The sequence below is a fragment of the Rana temporaria genome, chromosome 1 (assembly GCF_905171775.1).
Source record: "Rana temporaria chromosome 1, aRanTem1.1, whole genome shotgun sequence".
In the NCBI taxonomy this organism is placed as follows: domain Eukaryota; kingdom Metazoa; phylum Chordata; class Amphibia; order Anura; family Ranidae; genus Rana; species Rana temporaria.
This window is the reverse complement of record NC_053489.1, coordinates 81,428,187-81,446,815: the sequence shown is the minus strand read 5'-3', so window position 1 is coordinate 81,446,815 and position 18,629 is coordinate 81,428,187. Positions and strand designations below refer to the sequence as shown.

Genomic DNA, 18,629 nt, shown 5'->3' with positions numbered 1-18,629 from the left:
CCTGTTCCCAAAAACTGGTGGGCTCACACTTCGGGTGCTGGCTTGGGTCTAAAGAGTCTATCCTAGCACTATGTTATAAGGCAAGAAGAAAAGCTCCCGATTGTCACACTCCAAACAGACCCCAAGGTCATGCAAGTTGAAGCAGTCTCAGTCTAACTCAATCCTGGCCATGCCTTTGATGCGTTTTGTGCCGCCATTGGAGTGAAACGTGGCATGGCGTGGCCAGAATAGAGCTAGGTTGAGGTTGCTTCAACTTGCATGACTGTCAGTTCTGTTTGGACTGCAGCGATCAGGACCTTTTCCTCTTGTTTGACCATATGTACCATGTTGCATATCCTAGGTTTCTTTTGAAGGGATGTGTGTGCCCTGGACATGTCCTTTCTACCCCTCATGGCTTGAGTGTAGACCAGGGCCAGATGGTCAGGGCCTCAAAGATATAAACTGCATAAATCTGGCTATACATGGATTGAAATTTGTCTGATTCCGCAGAGTGCAGTTGAATTTTGATCATTGTATGGACACAGTGATTTTACCGGAATTGATCTACTGATACACTTCTGTACAATGTTGAATTTTAGCCGTTCGATCATCACTGCAGACTATAGACTACAGCGCTGATCAGTGTCTCCCCTTCGTCAAATTACAATCACACAGCGGGGAAGAATCGGCCACCTCAAATGTGTGGGTGGAGAAATCAGATCAGTTACACTGACTAGTGTATGGGCAGCCTAAGTTTGTAGACTGCCTTGCACCCCCCATACTATTTTTGTCGCCATCAGATGCAGATGTTATGGTTTTTAGCAGAAAAGAAACATTGCTTTTATTGGAGTTAAATAGTGCTATATTCGGTGCCATAAACTGGGGCCAAGTTTACCATTCCAGAAACTTGGTGTTTGTGTATAGCAAGGGTCCACTTTTTCCCCATATTGTCCCAAATTTGACCTTCATTGGCACTGGAAAGCAAATGACAAAAACCAGAAACCCTACTTGAGAAGTGTCTCGGCAATGTAAGCATTCACAAGCTCAGCATAACAAAAGGAAACTGGCATAGAAAATTTAGCACAGCAGGGTAGGACTAAGGGCTGTAAAGGTTGTATGTGTGTAGGGACCGTGCTCCAACAGACTTCTGTCAATATGCCCTTTTATCTAGCCAGAGGCAGTGCAGTAGCTAAGTGACAGAGTTGTCTTTAGGTTGACTCTGCTTATCAGTGCTGCACCCCTCATTGCATCACTCAAAGGGATCCTATGTGTGGGATATTAGACATGTCCCTTTGGGATCTGGAAGCCCATACATATTGGCACTGTTTTTGGGATCACAGAAACCTTGGTCTCCATACATTAATACTATGTGAGGGAAACCGAGTGCCCTCCCCCAAGGAATCTGAGCATCCCCATGCTATCTGTGTGTGGGGGGGGACTTACACTGCATTGTATATATCTAGTGATTCATTTCAGAATGACATCATTACACTATGCCTGCAATGAAGCCAGTATAGTATTTGGGTCTGATGGTGTGCAGGGACTTTGCTACCAACATCCCATGCCACCACAAGCAATGCAGACCTATTACAGCCGCAGAAAGATTGCTTTAGTTTGCTGAAGCTTTAAATAGTGGCAGGCATGACAAACTTAGATTGCTCAAGTTACTGTGCTGATTTTCAGCCATAACGTTTGGTCTAGTTTTTGGTAGATGTTCATGATTATTTTTTTATAATCTTATAGAGAACATGATAAGGAGAACAAGTAAAAGGGACCAGAACACCTAAAACATCCAGTGGGACAGGGCCAGGGCTAGGAATTATAGCAGATAGATCTCATTGTTGAAGTATTGGAGTCATTAGAGAAGTCAGATGTTAACCCTTTAAAGGCCCGGAGCTTTAGCCAGCTAAAATTGCAATTACCGACAGGCTGTGATTTTAGGCTGTTTTACTTTTATGTGATGACTAAAATAGTCTCCATCTCGTGCAGAAGGTGTGATAGCCGGTATATTTTCTGCACTCTTCACAGGAACATTTCTTCTCGTTTCCATCCACCTTGTATATAGAAATAGCATAGGACAGCTGAGAAGCCTCAGTCATACATCTCACATTGCTTGTATTTGTCAAGATTTACTGGCACAGTTTACTGCTGGAAACCTTGATATTGCTTGGGTAGATGTATCAGAGGTTTGTGTTATTTAAAGAGTACCTGTCATTGTAAATACATAAACATGAAATGCAAAGGGTAATTTTTACTCTCACTACTTCCCTCTTTCTGGTCTGAGCCACACTGGGTTGAGGGCATTGTCTTGTGTAACCTTGTAGCATTACAATGACTTTGTACAATGACTCAGTGCTAAGAAAGACAATACAAGTAATAAAGAGCTAAGCGCGAATATGAATACTTACAACCAACCCAGAGGTTATATACAGAACAGAAGCTTTACTGAGCAGCCCAGCACACATATATATATACAGGTGCATCTCCAAAAATTTAAATATGTAAAAAGTTGATTTATTTAGGTAATTTAATTAAAAACATTAAACTCTTTTTTATAGGTACCTTACACACAGAGTAATACATTTCAAGCATTGTTTTAATTTTATTTTTTTAAGATTGTGGCTTACAGCTAATGAAACCCAAAATTCAATATCTCAGAAAATTAGAATATTACATAAGACCAATAAAACAAAGGATTTTTAATACAGAAATGTTGGCTTAGTGAAAAGTATGTAGATGTACTGTATAGTATGCACTCAATACTTGGTTTGGGCACCTTTTACATGAATTTCTGCATCAATGTGGAGTGACATGGAGGCGACCAGCCTGTGGCACTGCTGAGGGTTTCTTTCATAGCAGCCTTCAGCTCTTCTGCATTGTTGGGTCTGGTGCCTTTTGACAATTCCCCACAAATTCTCTAGGTCAGACAAGTTTGCTGGCCAATCAAGCACAATGGTACCATGATTATTAAACCAGGTATTTGTACTTTTGGCAGTCTGGGCAGGTGCCAAGTCCAGTTGCAAAATGAAATCGGCATCCCCATAAAGCTGATCACCAGAGGAAAGCATGAAGTGCCCTAGACTTTTCTTGTAGAGGGCTGCGCTGACTTTGGACTTGATAAAAATTAAACTCCCCAAATCATCATGACCGTGGAAAATTTTGCATTTAATTTAAAAAACAAGGTCCCAGAGTCTGGAAAAAGAGTGGAGAGGCACAGAATCCAAGTTGCAGTGGAGTTGTCCAATGTGAAGTTTCCACAATTGGTGATGATTTTGGGAGCCATGTCATCTGCTGGTGTCGGTCCACTGTGTTTTATCAAGTTCAAAGTCAGCGCAGCGCCGCAGCCCTCTACCAGTAAGTTCTAGAGAACTTCATGCTTCCCTCTGCTGACCTGCTTTATGGAGATGCAAATTCCAATTTCCAGCTGGACTTGGGACCTGCCCACACTGCCAAAAATACCAATACCTGGTTTAATGTTTATGATATCACTGTGCTTGTTTGGCCAGCAAACTCGCCTGACTTATACCTTATAGAGAATTTGTGGGGTATTGTCGAGAGGAAGATGAGACACCAGACCCAACAATGCAGACAAGCTATTGGCCGCTATTAAAGAAACCTGGGCTTTCATAACACCTCAGCAGTGCCACAGGCTGATCACCTCCATGCCACGCCGCATTGATGCAGTAATGCATGCAAAAGCACCACCGACCAAGTATTGAGGGCATACTATACTGTACATGGGCATACTTTTTAGTAAGCCAACATTTGTGTATTAAAAATCCTTTTTTTTTTTTTTCATTGGTCTCATGTAATGATCTAATTTTCTGAGATACCGAATTTTGGGTTTTCACTAGCTGTAAGCCATAATCATCAAAATTTATATAAATGCTTGAAATATAACACACTGTGTAACACAACTATATAATATGAGTTTCACTTTTTGAATTTAATTACTGAAATTAACATTTTGATAATAATCACATTTTTGGAGATGGACCTACGTGCGTTTGTGTTTGTTTGTGTGTGTGTGTGTGTGTACGTACATACATACATACATACATACATACATACATTTTTATTTTATTTATTACAGATTTATACCTTTTTAGCGCTTTTCATTTAACATCCTTATTCTTCATTTAGATTTTTGGAAAGTGGCTGGAGCTTAGGATGAAAAGCCTTCAGACTTCATTTAATTTGTTTCTTCTTCATGGATGCATCTCTGAGCTACACTGTGCATGTCTAACTTTTCCAGTTAGGTTAGTGAGATCTATAGTGTCTGAGTGAAGAATTATAAATAGATTAGAAATAGAAAGCAGAAATATGATCTCATCAATCTGCTGCTTTTCTTTTCATTGTCCTGTCGCACACTGTGACTTGTAAGGCTGGGTACGCACAGGTCGAAATGGTTGGTTTGGCAGAAACCGGCTGACTTTGGGCCCATGTGTACAGTTCCCTTGTCCAACAGAACCCAGTCTCACAACAGAACATGCTGGAATACCTGCACTGGTGAGTGTGTTCTGGCAGGAGGGTCAGAACGCAATAGCCTGCAGGGAGATAGCCGCACTAACATTGCTTGTGTTGGTATTGCCATCTGTATGTTTTTTTTTTTTGTGGCAGGCAAATACAAACAAGTGGCCACTGTCCCCACCTGATCTATGCAAACAAGGAGCTCTGGAAGAGCGATGTATGTCAAACAAATACAAAAAGATTTCCGAGCTCAAACTTGCCAGCCAACCAGCCAGCGACCAACCAAATTGACCTGTCTAACAATATGCGTTAAGAACAGGGGTTTAGTCTGCACACATTTGCAAATACATGTGTGCGTGTCCCATCAAGTCACCCTATTTTCAGTGAGTCTCCACAATGAAAGCACATGCATTTTAATGGATTGGCAGAGGGCAGATGAGCCTGGAAGGAGCCCACCCCTCCTTAAAGTACAGGGGCACACTGAACACCCAGCACATAGCACCATGGCAGTAAAGATGTCAGTGCATTGACTAACCAATAAATTCTAAATACAAACAAGTGGCCACTGCCCCACCTATAACTGGCCTTTGCAGCAGGAAGCACTGGAAGGGTGATGCATGTCATACAAAGATTTCCGAGCTAAAACTTGCCAACCTGCCAGCGATCAACCAAATTGACCTGTCTAACAATATGCATTAAGAACAGGGGTTTAGTCTGCACACATTTGCAAATACATCTCATCTGTATAGCTAGCTGTCTGCTTGAAGTTCTGCTATAAATATATCTAGGACAATGAAGAATAGACATGATAGCTAGCAAAAACATAAATCAGGAATATAAAACTAAAATAACATGGCATGAATGAGACTGCAGTAAGCTGGAAGAGATTCACTGACAATTTTCTAGACTCTTACTGCTCTTATTCCCGGAGTTAGACACGCAGCTTGCTGCCTGACCTACTTGTCATTTGTCAGTTGATTCCTGGTGTCATGTTGTTTCCGCTTATTACAGCATTTGCATCCTCTGCCATTCCTCTTGCCTGGCCATATTCATTATTCCTCAATGCAGGCACAATGCTGACAGCTGCACAAACCCTGCACCAGACAAGCAGGATAATCTCAATATAAGCCCTAAGGATGGTGGACCTAATTTTGGCATTTCTCTTGGGGCACAAAAAAAAAAGTTACTCTATTGGTCACAAGGAGGTTCCGAGTCTCTGATTTTAACATGCACTATATATCGTATCTTCTTGTGTACAAAAACTTATGTGCCAATCCAAAATGGGGTTTCTTTGTTTCCTTCATATATATTCCAGATATTTTAAACCTGTTGATGTTGAAAATGTATGTTGTGACGATTGTCTAATAGGGTATTTTCCCTCACGTTAAAGTGGTTATAAAGACCAAATGTTTATCGTAATGCATTCTCTGCTTTAGGGTAAATAAAAACTTCTGTGATCAGCCGGCCCCCCCAGCCCTCCTTATACTTACCTGATTTCAATCCAGCACAGTGCCCGAGGGCACTAGCTCTCTCCTCACTGGACATGGAGGCAGTAGCGAGAGCCATTGGTTACTGCTGCTGTCAATCAAATATGGTGAGGAAGGAGCGAGGCTGAGCTGCGCTATGTGTGTCAATAGAAACACACATCCCTGCTTGTAATTAACCCCACACAAGTGCCCCCATAGCAAAGCAGCTTGCTATGGAAGTATTAAAAAGGGGGAGAGGCGCCAAGAGCACCAGTGGGAGACCCCAGAAGAGGAGAGTCATTGCACAGAGCAGGCGAGTATAAAATGAAAAAAAAAAAAAAAAAATGAACCTTTAGAATCACTTTAAGAAGATTTTCTTTCACTTTTTTGTCTTCGGGATACTTAGTGAAGGCAGATCTCTCAAAATGGACAAAGACCAAAAAAAAATCCTGACATTCTTTACTTACCAATATTTGCCCTAGTTCCATAGTTATAGTTTGAGAGCACTGTTGCATTAGGTCTGTGCAGGTTTGTTGTGGATCAGACATTTTTTTTTTTTTTTTTTACTAGGTGCTTGCAACAGATATGTCGAAGCATATGAATTTACTGGCCGATTTGAAAACAATGGTTGAAACCAAGAAAGTCACAAGCTCCGGGGTCCTTCTTCTCGACAACTATTCTGACAGAATACAGGTAACCAGAATATACATTGCTTAAAGCTCAATTGACTCTCCTTATTTATCACTGTAATGCAACCAGGCTGCGTTCACAACAATACATATGTAGCTATTTTCCTTCTTTTCTTTTTTGAGCTGCAGCACAAATGAAAAAAGCTTCGGTTGCCAGCACACAGGAGAGTCAGACCATGGTTCTCTCACAAATACAATGCACCCTGAACACTGATCTAATTAACAGTGTTGTGCAGGGATTGAGAGCACTCTTGATTAGAGCAGTGGTCCCAGAATGTGGGGAACCCAAGGAAACAGCAGAAACTGCAGCATATTGTGCATTGAGACAAAGGAAATGGTTGGAAACCACTGGAGAAGGGTGCCAGGGACAAGGAGTTAGCCTGTGTACTACAGAGTGTGTCTTCTGCACTCAAGGACTCGAGAGACAAATTGCCCTAGTGACCCGCCGTGCTTGGGTGGGGCCTGTGACCTTACTGTACAGACTAGGAAAGTATCAAACAGTGGTTGTAGTGGTAAGGTCTTTGCAGCTGTGGGAGCCCTAACAACATGATTCAAAGTTAAAGGCACTGCATGATTATTTAAGGTCTGACACAACCCCCGCAAATATGAGGCAAGAGGGGAGACTCTGGTGGTTTAAACAGTCCATTCAGAGGTAGACTGCCGGGACTCTGAATCTGAGTCATAGATGGTAACATGACCCACAGAATCTACCTGGCCAAGGAGCATGGGAGGTTTTCTTCACCCAATGGTTAATGTTAGAACTCGGTCCCTCAGCCTTAACCCTTACTGTAGTTATCTAGTGGCGTAAAAAAGTTTAAACGGGTACTTAGAGATGTAAACGAAGAGGTAGCTCCTGGGTGCTTGATCCCGACGAGCTTTGCTCACTAAGTGTGTCTTCAGAGAAAGAGTCACCCCTGGGTCTGTGCCATGGTGCTAAGGTCCCATTCCAGTCCTAATTCCACATGCCGAGTCCCGCAGGGTCCAGGTACAGCCTCTTAAGGTAGTGCTGAAAAAAACGCTAATTAGAAGACCTGCTATACAAACAAATCATCTCAAGTAAGCAGGGTAGTGGCAAGGAATTCTAATTGAAGCTCCAGAGGAAAATATGTAATCAGAAAATAGTCTAGCAAAAAATAGACTTTACTGGAATACTTGGTAGAGGAGGGGTTATATAGAGGCTGGCTTAGAATGTTTCTGTTTGCCAGTGTCCAAACCTCTTGTAGGTGGCAGTATATTCAGACTGCATCTGAATTCCTGTGTGCCTCAAGGGATGATAAAGAAATCCCCTTCAAACAGTACTCATTTCAGACATTACTGCAGACAGACATTTTTTTTTTTTAACGGTCACTGATATTAAACTATTTTTGATTATGAATAATATGTTTGCATACTATTGAGTATGCTTTTCAACAATGTGCTTATTTTCCATCCAAGAGCATTAGTTTGTAAGGATTACCAGCAGCCTCTTAGTTTCTTTCACATTTGTGGTAATAGAGAACAGTTTCCTTCTTTATCCAGCTATGACTAAATCGCACACAACATGACTCTTCCAGACTGCACTTCACAGCTAAGAAAAGTGTAAATGAAAAAGAGGCCTTGTGCCTTCTATGTAATATCACAGCGGGTGATGGTGGTGTTTTCATTTCTATTTTAGGTTCTTCAGAACATGGTACATTGTGCAGATCTCAGCAATCCAACAAAACCTTTGCAGCTCTACCGACATTGGACAGACCGGATAATGGAGGAATTCTTCCGTCAGGGAGATCGAGAGAGGGAGCGAGGAATGGAAATCAGCCCTATGTGTGACAAGCACAATGCCTCTGTGGAAAAATCACAGGTAGGGTAGAGGCGTTTTGTCTTTGAAAAATGTGCAGATTAAAACTTTAACACCTACATAGAAAATAAGTAATATCAATGTAATACTGTATTGCAGGGCTATTTTAGTTTTGCTTTTAAGTTCATGTAAATGATTTCGAAAACTTGGTGGATAACCCCCTTTTGCCACTGCCCGTCATGGTTCAGGATATGTACCACCTACAGTACCTACCTACATGCAGCAGCTTTGTGTAAGCAAGGAGCACTTGCTAATTCTGACCCTTAAATCTGTACCCAGGCCCTTCTTTCTGGTGTGGGCCTGTTTATCGCACGCATTCTGACTTATCCACTATCTTATACAGATATGGCCAATATAAAGTATCCACCAGCACTACCAGTAGCAGACATTTGGTTTAAAGTGGTTGTAAAGGCCCCCTAACCCGATATTAATCCAGTGATGTGCACAAGAGCTGCTGCTGTCCTTGCACCCTGCCTCTTCTTCGGCACAGAGACAGCCAATGACTCCCGCTGCTTTCAATCACAGCCAGCGAGGAGGGAGTGGGGCTGAGCCCCGACTCTGTGTGTCGGGAGCGAGCATGCACGAGTACCCTCATAGCAATCGGCTTGCTTTGAGGGCACTCAGTAGGAGTGCTGGTGGGGTACCGAAGAAGGAGGATCAGGGCAGCTCTGTGCAATACTATTGCACAGAGCAGGTAAGTATAACACATTTTCTTTATCGTACACCACGGGACACAGAGACTAAGTCTTTACATAATGGGTTATAAGCTCACCAGAGGTGATTGGACACTGGCACAACCAATCAGAGTCAGTTCCCCTCCATATAGCCCCTCCCATCTGGGAAGTACCTCAGTTTTTTCACCAGTGTCTAAGGTGTAGGACGCGTGGAGAAGTGCTAAGGAAAGCTCTTCTAAAACAGACCTTTCGGGGCTAAAGAGCTGTGCCTTATTTGGATCCATACAAGAGGCTATGAAGCTCAAAAGTGGAATGGATCCAGGCCTCCTGCAAAGAGGCGTCGCCTGTAATGTCTCTCTTCGGAGGACTGGGCTCTGAGCTTCAGCACTTTTTGTATTAAGACTTAAAGTCCTGGTCAGAGTCTATTACAAGGCCCAGGGGGAAGTCTCCTTTAAATAGGAAACTCGTATCCCTGAAGGTTTGGCACACAAAGCCCGCGAAGAGGGGTGAAGATTGGTACTGTCTGAAAAAATATTTCAGCAGAAAAACCTGCAGCGGGGGATTAAGTTAAGAGAAAAAGGAGCCTAAGGATTTTTGAGGGGTGACTTCTCAAAATGGGCCACTAGAGGAGTAAAGAGCTGAGTTTTGTCTCACCTCATTCAGACAGTGTCGGATCCTTTGGACAAGCACACTTCCTCCACTGCAGAGCTCTGCTAAAGACATGGCACCGCTGCTCTCCTCCTCAGATACCGGATAAGAAGCCCCCAGGAGGGGGAGGGGAGCAGGAAGAGGCGTGCACACTGTTTTTTAAGGAAGTGGAACTTTTGTTAAGGCAAAAGATCCATCCTGGACGCCAGCAGCAGCAGAGATCCCAAGGGACACAGCAACTTTGGGGGCACGCTAACTCTAGGTGGCTGGTAGGGCACTACCATATGAGAGACACCCACTCTATGCATTAGTCTGTGTGTTTGAAGTTGCATACCTAAATTGTTAAACTCAGCACAGCAGTAGATGCATTTTGTTACCTCGGCGTCTTGCTCAGTAATATGTCTTCCACTAAAAAGGGATCAGGGACTAGGAGCAAGAAAACAGCGCCACCTGAGACAGGAGGCTCTGGCCGCACCTGCTCGGTACCTTTCTCCCCTGTAACCATTGATTTACCAGTTTCTCCAGTGGCACCTGGGCCTGCATATGTCACTGAAGACACTTTTTTTGCAGCTATGGGAAAACTAGAAGGTCAGATCGCCAAGTTAATCGCTCAGTCCTCCAAGACGGACAGAAAGCAAAGCAGATCTCCTTTAGTGATTATTGATCCTCTTTCAGACAGATCTGAAGAGGACGAGGATGAGATTTCACCTGCAGAGGAGTCGGATGGATCAGGCTTTTCAGAGGAACCCTTCTCTGCATCTCAGATGCTAAAGTCGCAGGTACAATATTACGCTGAAGTCGTACGTAGTACTTTCAGGTTACCTCCTTCGGAGTTAACTGAATCACCTGTCTCCTCCCTGGGCTGTTAAAGACCCTGCAGAGTACAAACTCTTTTCCTAATCATCCATTGCTAAAAAAGCTAATGTTTGCAGACTGGTTACACCCAGACAAACATTTCTCTCCTAAGAAGTTTAATATTCTTTATCCCATGGAGGAAGAGTTTACAAAGAAATTTAGTCTGCCTGCTGTAGATGCAGCTATATCTTCTGTAAATAAAAACCTGACTTGTCCAGTGGATGACCTACAGATATTCAAGGATCCTTCAGAGAAAAAGCTGGAATCCTTGTTTAAATCTTTCTTCCTGCTTGCAGGATCAGTTGCCCAACCTGCGGTTGCAGCAGTAGGCATGTGTCAGGTCATCAAAGACCAGATAAAAGAGGGACTGAAGGAATTTACTCCAGAGCAGTCCAAGGCTTGGGAAGATTTGCCTAAAGCTTTATGCTTTTGCAAGAGATTCTATCCTACAAGCATCTCGTCTTACACTCCAGCTGTATATGCGCAGAATCCTTTGGCTAAAGCATTGGTCTGCAGAGGCACCCTGTAAAAAGCTTCTGGCGAGTTTCCCCTTTCATGGAGAACACCTTTTTGGGGAGGATTTGGGAAAAGTATATCCAAAAGATATCTAGCGGAAAAACTACGCTGTTACCAGAGAAGAAGAAAAACAAGCGTCCTTGTTTTAAACGTTCTCTCTCCCTGGTAAATCTACTTCCAGCCAGTGGCGACTGCATTTTTAGCCAGCCACAAAGACCAAGGAAGACCAGGCCCAAAGAAACAAGAAGCAGTGGGGTTCAAAAGCTAATAAGCAGTACCCCAAAGCTTCTGCATAAAGAGGCTCCCCCGCTCGGCCGAGTGGGGGGACGGCTTCGTCAGTTTTCAGCGGCATGGCAGACGGAAATTCAGGACAGATGGGTAGTATCCCTGGGGTACAAGTTGGAATTTCAGGAAATCCCATCTTCCCAGTTCCGAAGCTCAAGACTCTCCAAGGATCCTCCTAAAAAGAGCGTCCTTTTTTAAAGGATTGGATCACCTACTATCCCAAGGGGTGATCACAGAGGTACCCCTAAAGGAGCAAGGTTCAGGTTTTTACTCAAACCTCTTTGTGATCCCAAAACCGAATGGAGACGTCAGACCCATTCTGGATCTAAGAGCCTTAAATCAGTTTCTGAACATTTGCAATTTCCGAATGGAAACTATTCGATCAGTAGCCGCCTCCCTGCAGGGCGGGGAATTTATGGCGTCCATAGATATCAAGGACACATATCTTCATGTACCTGTCCATCCCGCACACCAAAAGTTTTTGAGGTTTGCAGTAGAAGATCGCCACTTTCAGTTTGTGGCCCTACCCTTTGGGGTGGCCACAGTACCCAGGGTATTCACAAAGGTACTAGCTCCTTTGTTGGGCAATCTAAGAGCACGTAGCATAAAGATAACAGCCTATCTAGACGATCTGCTTGTAATAAATCAGTCTGTGGCAGGATTGGACCACGCAGTGCTCACCACTATAAGATACCTGGAGCACTTAGGATGGATTGTAAACTTACAAAAATCCACTCTACAGGCCCAAAGAAGGGTAGAGTATCTGGGCATGATCATAGACACAGCCCAAAGCCGGGTATTCTTACCAGAATCAAAGATCAAGTCGCTAAATGACCTGATCCACAAGGTCAAGGCAAAGAAGAGACCTTCAATCCGCCTTTGCATGAGGCTTTTAGGCAAGATGGTAGCCTCGTTCAAGGCCGTCCCTTATGCACAGTTCCATTCAAGACTACTTCAAGGCAGCATCTTAGCCGCCTGGAACAGAAATATCCAGGCAATGGATATACCCATGCGTCTGGCCTCACAGGTACGCCAAAGCTTCAGTTGGTGGTTACAAACCAAGAACTTACGGAAAGGAAGATCCTTTCTTACAGTCACCTGGAAGGTGATATCTACTGATGCCAGCCCAAGTGTCAGGGATGCACCACAGGGGAGTGAACCCTATTGCCGACTGCTGCGATTAGAGAGGAAGCGTGAACCCAAGAGTCTAAGACTCAGCTTTGTGTTCACCAGAGCTAGTGGTGAGGATGGCCTTCGCCACAGCTGGATCCAGGTCGCGACCCCTGGGATCCCCTAGGTCACGCTCCGTAGGGAGAGAGGGGAAGCAACAAGCAGGACAAGCGGTAGTGATGGGTAAGACGAGGTCAGGGCAACAGGCAGACAAGGGTAACCGAGGGACTGGCAAAAGGTCAGGATCGCAGGCAAACAGGAGAAGTCAGGGACGAGCCAAAAACGGTACACAGGAAGGTAATCGTAGCACACTGCAGACAGGAACTTAAGCTAACAACACGGTTGAACAGCAAAGCAGACTAGCAGTGCAGTGGTTAATATAGGCTTCCTGGGATGGCCTTGGGTGGAGCAATACAGGGAGGAAGGTGATAAGACAGTCAGAAGGAGGGTCAGGCCTCTAATGAACACATGGAGATCAGGTAAGCTGTCAGACTTTATTGCATATCCATGACACCAATGGGGCTGGGGAGCTGTGTTGTTAGAGGCTTCAGCCCAGGGAACCTGGGCGAAAACTGAGAGGACTCTGCCCATCAACATACTAGAATTACGGGCAGTATACTTAGCCCTCAAAACCTGGACAAGCAGGCTAGCCGGTCACCCAGTTCGGATTTAATCCGACAATGCTACAGCAGTAGCTTATATCAATCACCAAGGAGGCACCCGAAGTCAAGGCACCCAGAAGGAGGTGAATCGCATACTAAGATGAGCAGAAGAACATGTTCCTTGTCTTTCTGCAGTCTTCGTTCCAGGGGTAGAAAACTGGCAAGCAGACTATCTGAGTCGCCAGCAACTTTGTCCAGGAGAGTGGTCTCTCCACCCCGAGATCTTTCAGGCCATATGCCAGAGATGGGGAACCAGATGTAGACCTGTTGACCTCCAGGTTCAACAGGAAATTGGACAACTTTGTGTCCAGGACAAGAGATCCTCTGGCCTACGGATCGGATGCGCTAGTGGTTCCATGGAATCAGTTCTCACTGATCTATGCTTTCCCTCCGATCGCCCTTCTACAGAGGCTACTCTGCAGGATCAAGAAGGAAAAGATTCCGGTAATCTTAGTGCCTCCAGATTGGCCCAGAAGACCTGGGTATGCCGAGATCATAAAGATGGCGATAGGAACACCTTAGAAGCTTCCGCTTTGTCACGACCTGCTGTCGCAAGGACCAGTGTTCCATCCTTCTTTACAAACGCTAAGTTTGACGGTGTGGCTGTTGAGACCCACATTCTGAAGAAGAGAGGGATCTCAGGTCCAGTGCTTTCTACACTTATTAATGCCAGAAAGCCAGTTTCCAGGCTTATCTACTATAGAGTCTGGAAAGCATATGTTTCATGGTGTGAAACCAACAAATGGAATCCTCAAAGATATGACATTAGTAGGATTCTTGCCTTTTGCCAGCTAGGCGTGGATATGAAATTAGCCCTTCGTACCATTAAGGATCAAATATCGGCTCTATCATCCTTTTTTCTAAGGCCTCTGGCATCTCATTCCCTAGTGCAGGCTTTCATTCAGGGGGTACTGTGGATCAGTCCGCCAGTTAAACCCCCCTTATGCCCATGGGATCTGTATCTAGTATTGTCAGTGTTGCAGAAGCAACCTTTTGAACCTATTCATCACATTCCTCTGATTCTCTTAAGCAGGAAGTTGGCGTAGAAGAGTATCTGAATTTGCAGCTCTTTCTTGCAAAGAGCCTTATTTAGTTTGTCATGAAGACAAAATTGTACTACGACCCCATCCTGCTTTTTTTTTACCTAAGGTGGTGTCGTCCTTTCATTTAAATCAGGACATTGTTCTGCCTTCCTTTTTTCCGGATCCGCAGACAGCGGAGGAGAAGTTATTACACTCTCTAGATCTCGTCAGAGCAGTAAAGGTGTATCTGCAGGCAACCGCTCAGATACACAAAACAGATGTTTTGTTTATTTTGCCGGATGGTCCCAAGAAGGGACAAGGGGCGTCTAGATCCACTATCTCCAGGTGGATTCGACAGACAATTTTTCAAGCCTATGGTTTAAAGAATCGGATTCCTCCATTTTCTGTTAGGGCGCACTCAACCAGGGTGATAAGTGCTTCATGGGCAGTGCACCACCAGGCTTCGGTGACTCAGATCTGTAAAGCTGCAACTTGTTCCTCAGTCCATACATTTTCCAAATTCTATCAAGTGGACGTGAGAGGACAGGAGGATGCCGCCTTCGGGCGAAGTGTACTGCAGGCAGCGGTATAGAGCTTCTGGTCCCGGGCGGTCTGCTTGATCTGTGTCCCCCCCCCCTTCATGTGGGAGCATTGCTCTCGGACGTCCTATTATGTAAAGACTTAGTCTCTGTGTCCCATGATGTACGATAAATAAAATAGGATTTTTAGACAGCTTACCTGTAAAATCCTTTTTTTTGGAGTACACCACAGGACACAGTGGTCCCCCCCTTCTTATGGGAAAACCTTATTGCTTTGCGACAAAACTGAGGTACTTCCCGGATGGGAGGGGCTATATGGAGGGGAACTGACTCTGATTGGTTGTGCCAGTGTCCAATCACCCATGGTGAGCATATAACTCATTATGTAAAGACTTAGGCCCGGATTCACATACATCGGCACATATTTATGCCGCCGTAGCGTATCTCTTTTACGCTACGCCGGAGGAGCGCACAGATGCAAGCACTGGATTCACAAAGCACTTGCTCCCACTCGCTGTTAAAGATACGCTGGGTTTCCTCGGCGTAAGCCAGCGTAGGTGGAAGTGGGCGTGAGCCATGCTAATGAGGCGTGACCCCATGCAAATGATGGGCCAAGCATCATAGAAGTACTTAAAATGAACGGCGAATGCGCCGTCCCGTGGCCGCATCCCTGTGCGCATGCTCAGAATCACGTCGGAACTACTCCGTAAGATACGACGGATCACTGCCTACGACGTGAACGTAACCTACGCCTTGTCATATTCACGTACAACGTAAACAACAAAAGATATGATGGCTTGTGTTCCCTGGTCCATACCTTTGCATGAGTTGCGCCTCCTATATGGGGAATAACCTTATGCCGGATGTACGAATTACGCAAACCGCGTATATTATGCGCCGGGCGCAACTACATTTGTGAATTGGCGTATCTCCCCCATTTGCATATGTGCATAGAAAATCAATGGGAGCGGAAAATGCGCCCAGCGTAAATATGCGCCCACGATACGACGGCCTAGGCAAGTTGCGTCGGTCGTAGGAAGCCTATTTTTAGGCGTGTCTCAGATTGTGGGCACTGCGCACAGATACGACGGCGCATAGATAGACTTACGCGGCGTATCTCGAAATACGTCGGCGTAAGTGCTTTGTGAATCCGGGCCTTAGTCTCTGTGTCCCGTGGTGTACTCCAAGAAAAGGATTTTACAGGTAAGCTGTCTAAAAATCCTATTTTTTCTTGTTTTTTAATTGGAGCCTTTAGTATCACTTTAAATCACTATACTCTTACTAGTGCATGGTAGGTGTCACTAGAGTGATAATTTTTACACAGAGGGAATGCTTCTATGATGGTTGTCAGGCTCATGAAGAAGTTTGAGTGAAAGTGGATGTAAACCGGATTCATGAAATTTGAGCCGGGCACATATATCTGCAGTATTTTGTTATCTCTTTTCAATAAGCTAAGTCTTAATGCTCTCTTCTGAATGATTCCTCTGTTATCAGCCTGAGAACTCCTGACATATTTTTAGACTTTTTAGACAAAAGCAGTCTGAATGTTTTGTCAAAGGTGGTTGCTAAAATAGATTAGCAGAGAGCAAGCTCCTATTACAAAACAGCTCTGAGAGTCTCGGCCTATGAGGAGAGGGGGTGTGTGCCTTTCCTCCAATCAGCAATTTTAGCCATTTCGGCTGTATGACATCACACTCTGTGTTAACCAGGAAGAGAAAACCTCCTAACAAAATCTTTCCAAACAGTATATAAATGTGAAGACATCAGATATACATATAAAACCTATGTAGGGAGATTTGGTTAATCTCTGTGTATCATCTGAGGCTGTTCACTTCACTGGGTGTATGAAGGGTTTACATCCACTTTTAGACAACAAAAAAAAAAAAGTCCTATATGCTCTATCCAGTTTTCATTCTATGAAGATATCAGTGATATCATGAAGAATAATTCATCTTTGAAATACTATTGCTCACAAAATGTCTATTTTAAACTTGTGTTATTATTTGATAAATATTTAGTAGCAAATTCATCCCCATCATTATAATTACCATGGCTTTTGTGTTTTTTTTTCTGCATTATATATTACATTGTTAAGCTTACTGATTTTATGTTGATGGAATGTTTTTTAGTGAATATCTAACAAATGGTCTCTTTTGTTACCAGGTCGGGTTCATAGATTACATTGTTCATCCATTGTGGGAAACATGGGCAGATCTTGTTCACCCCGATGCCCAAGACATACTGGACACACTGGAGGACAATCGAGAATGGTATCAAAGCACAATTCCCCAGAGTCCGTCCCCTGCCCCAGATGAGCAGGAAGAAGGTAGACAAGGTCAAACTGAAAAATTCCAGTTTGAACTAACACTGGAAGAGGATGGGGAATCGGACACAGAAAAGGACAGTGGCAGTCAAGTAGAAGAAGACACCAGCTGTAGTGACTCAAAGACCCTTTGTACACAGGACTCTGAATCTACTGAGATTCCACTAGATGAGCAGGTGGAAGAAGAGGAAAGCCAGACAGAACCTAGTGCATTTGAGGGAGAGCATTCCCCTGACACGTAACAGTGTGGAAAGCGCTCTCTTATCTCCCTTTTTGTTTTTAAGTTCTTTTGTTTTCTTTTTAGAAAATGGTCTCCAAAGTGCATGAAACATGCCTCAACCATGCTCACACCTCACGTTCATCTGCCGGGATGTTTGTTGATCAAAACTGACCTAATTTACTCAGTTTGGCACTCAGGAATATTAACCGAAATCCATGTCCACAGCAGTGGAAAGATAACAGGAAACATTGGCAGACAGTGAAAATAATCAACTACTCCAAAAAGTTTCTTGAGGAGTGACAAACTCAAGAAGATCACATGGCTTTGCTTACAGTGAGGAACAAGCATTGACAGAAATAAGGAATGCACAGTGCTAAAGTGCTGGCCTCGTGCAGCGAAAGATAATTGCATTTTGTTATCGGGACACATCTTGGATGGTACAGCATCAGGATAACAAGCTGTGGAGATTAACAAAATTTTCTAATTTTAAGTCTTCCTGATAAAATGACTGAAAAACATGAAACTAAAAATTCTGCCGCTCTTTGAGCTGCAACATCCTCTGCATTTTGTATCATATGTAATACAAAGATTTTTTTTGTAGAGCTTTTACTTTTGTTATTAAATATATATTGAGGTATTCTATTTAAAACAAAACAAAAAAATCAAAAAAAGGTACATTCATCCACCACTGTTTTTTTTTTCCAAAGAGTAACTTGCAAGTTTTCAGTACAAGTAATGTGCTACACTGGATGACGTCTCCGGGTCGTTTTTTTTGCACCTTAGAATTTCATAGCAATTGATCGGACTGTAGAGATTCATTATTTTGTATGCCTGTATATTTCTTAAGGACACTGTCTTGCAGGAAACCCTTTCAGTAGAATTAAATTTTTAATCCTCTTTTAATGTTCTGATCAGCACAGTACGAATGCATTGGCAACTTTTTCGTCACATAAAGTTCTACAAGTACCAATGTTTCAATCTTCGCTCAACCACAGACTAGGGATCACATTGTCCAGTGAATTGTGTGTATGATTTACCCACGCAGAAAATATGTCAGGATTTACATGTTTTGCAAAGATGCATCATACTGAATGCCTTTACCTTTGTTGACAGGGGTTGCATTCAGCTGGCTTGCAAAAGATATTCAAAAATGGTTCATGTCAAGTTTAAAAAGACGTCCTTTCTATTGTCACTTGGCTGTGTTTGGGGGAATAACCTCTGTTGTACACAAACTATGCTTCGCTAATGGCCCATACTGGTTCCAGGGCAGGCTTGTC

General features: G+C 43.7%; 1 protein-coding gene across 2 annotated transcripts in view; it reads left to right on the top strand.

Moving 5' to 3' along the window:
• LOC120928642 (cAMP-specific 3',5'-cyclic phosphodiesterase 4D) overlaps positions 1-17,981 on the top strand; it is a 418,990-nt gene extending 401,009 nt beyond the window's left edge. For both annotated transcript variants that reach the window (XM_040339664.1, XM_040339666.1), the window contains 3 exons: positions 6,486-6,608; positions 8,259-8,441; positions 16,973-17,981. In XM_040339664.1, the coding sequence (XP_040195598.1) occupies positions 6,486-6,608; positions 8,259-8,441; positions 16,973-17,374 (708 nt within the window). In that variant the 3' untranslated portion in view covers positions 17,375-17,981. The remainder of the gene's footprint in view (positions 1-6,485; positions 6,609-8,258; positions 8,442-16,972) is intronic.
• Positions 17,982-18,629: the final 648 nt, after the last annotated feature.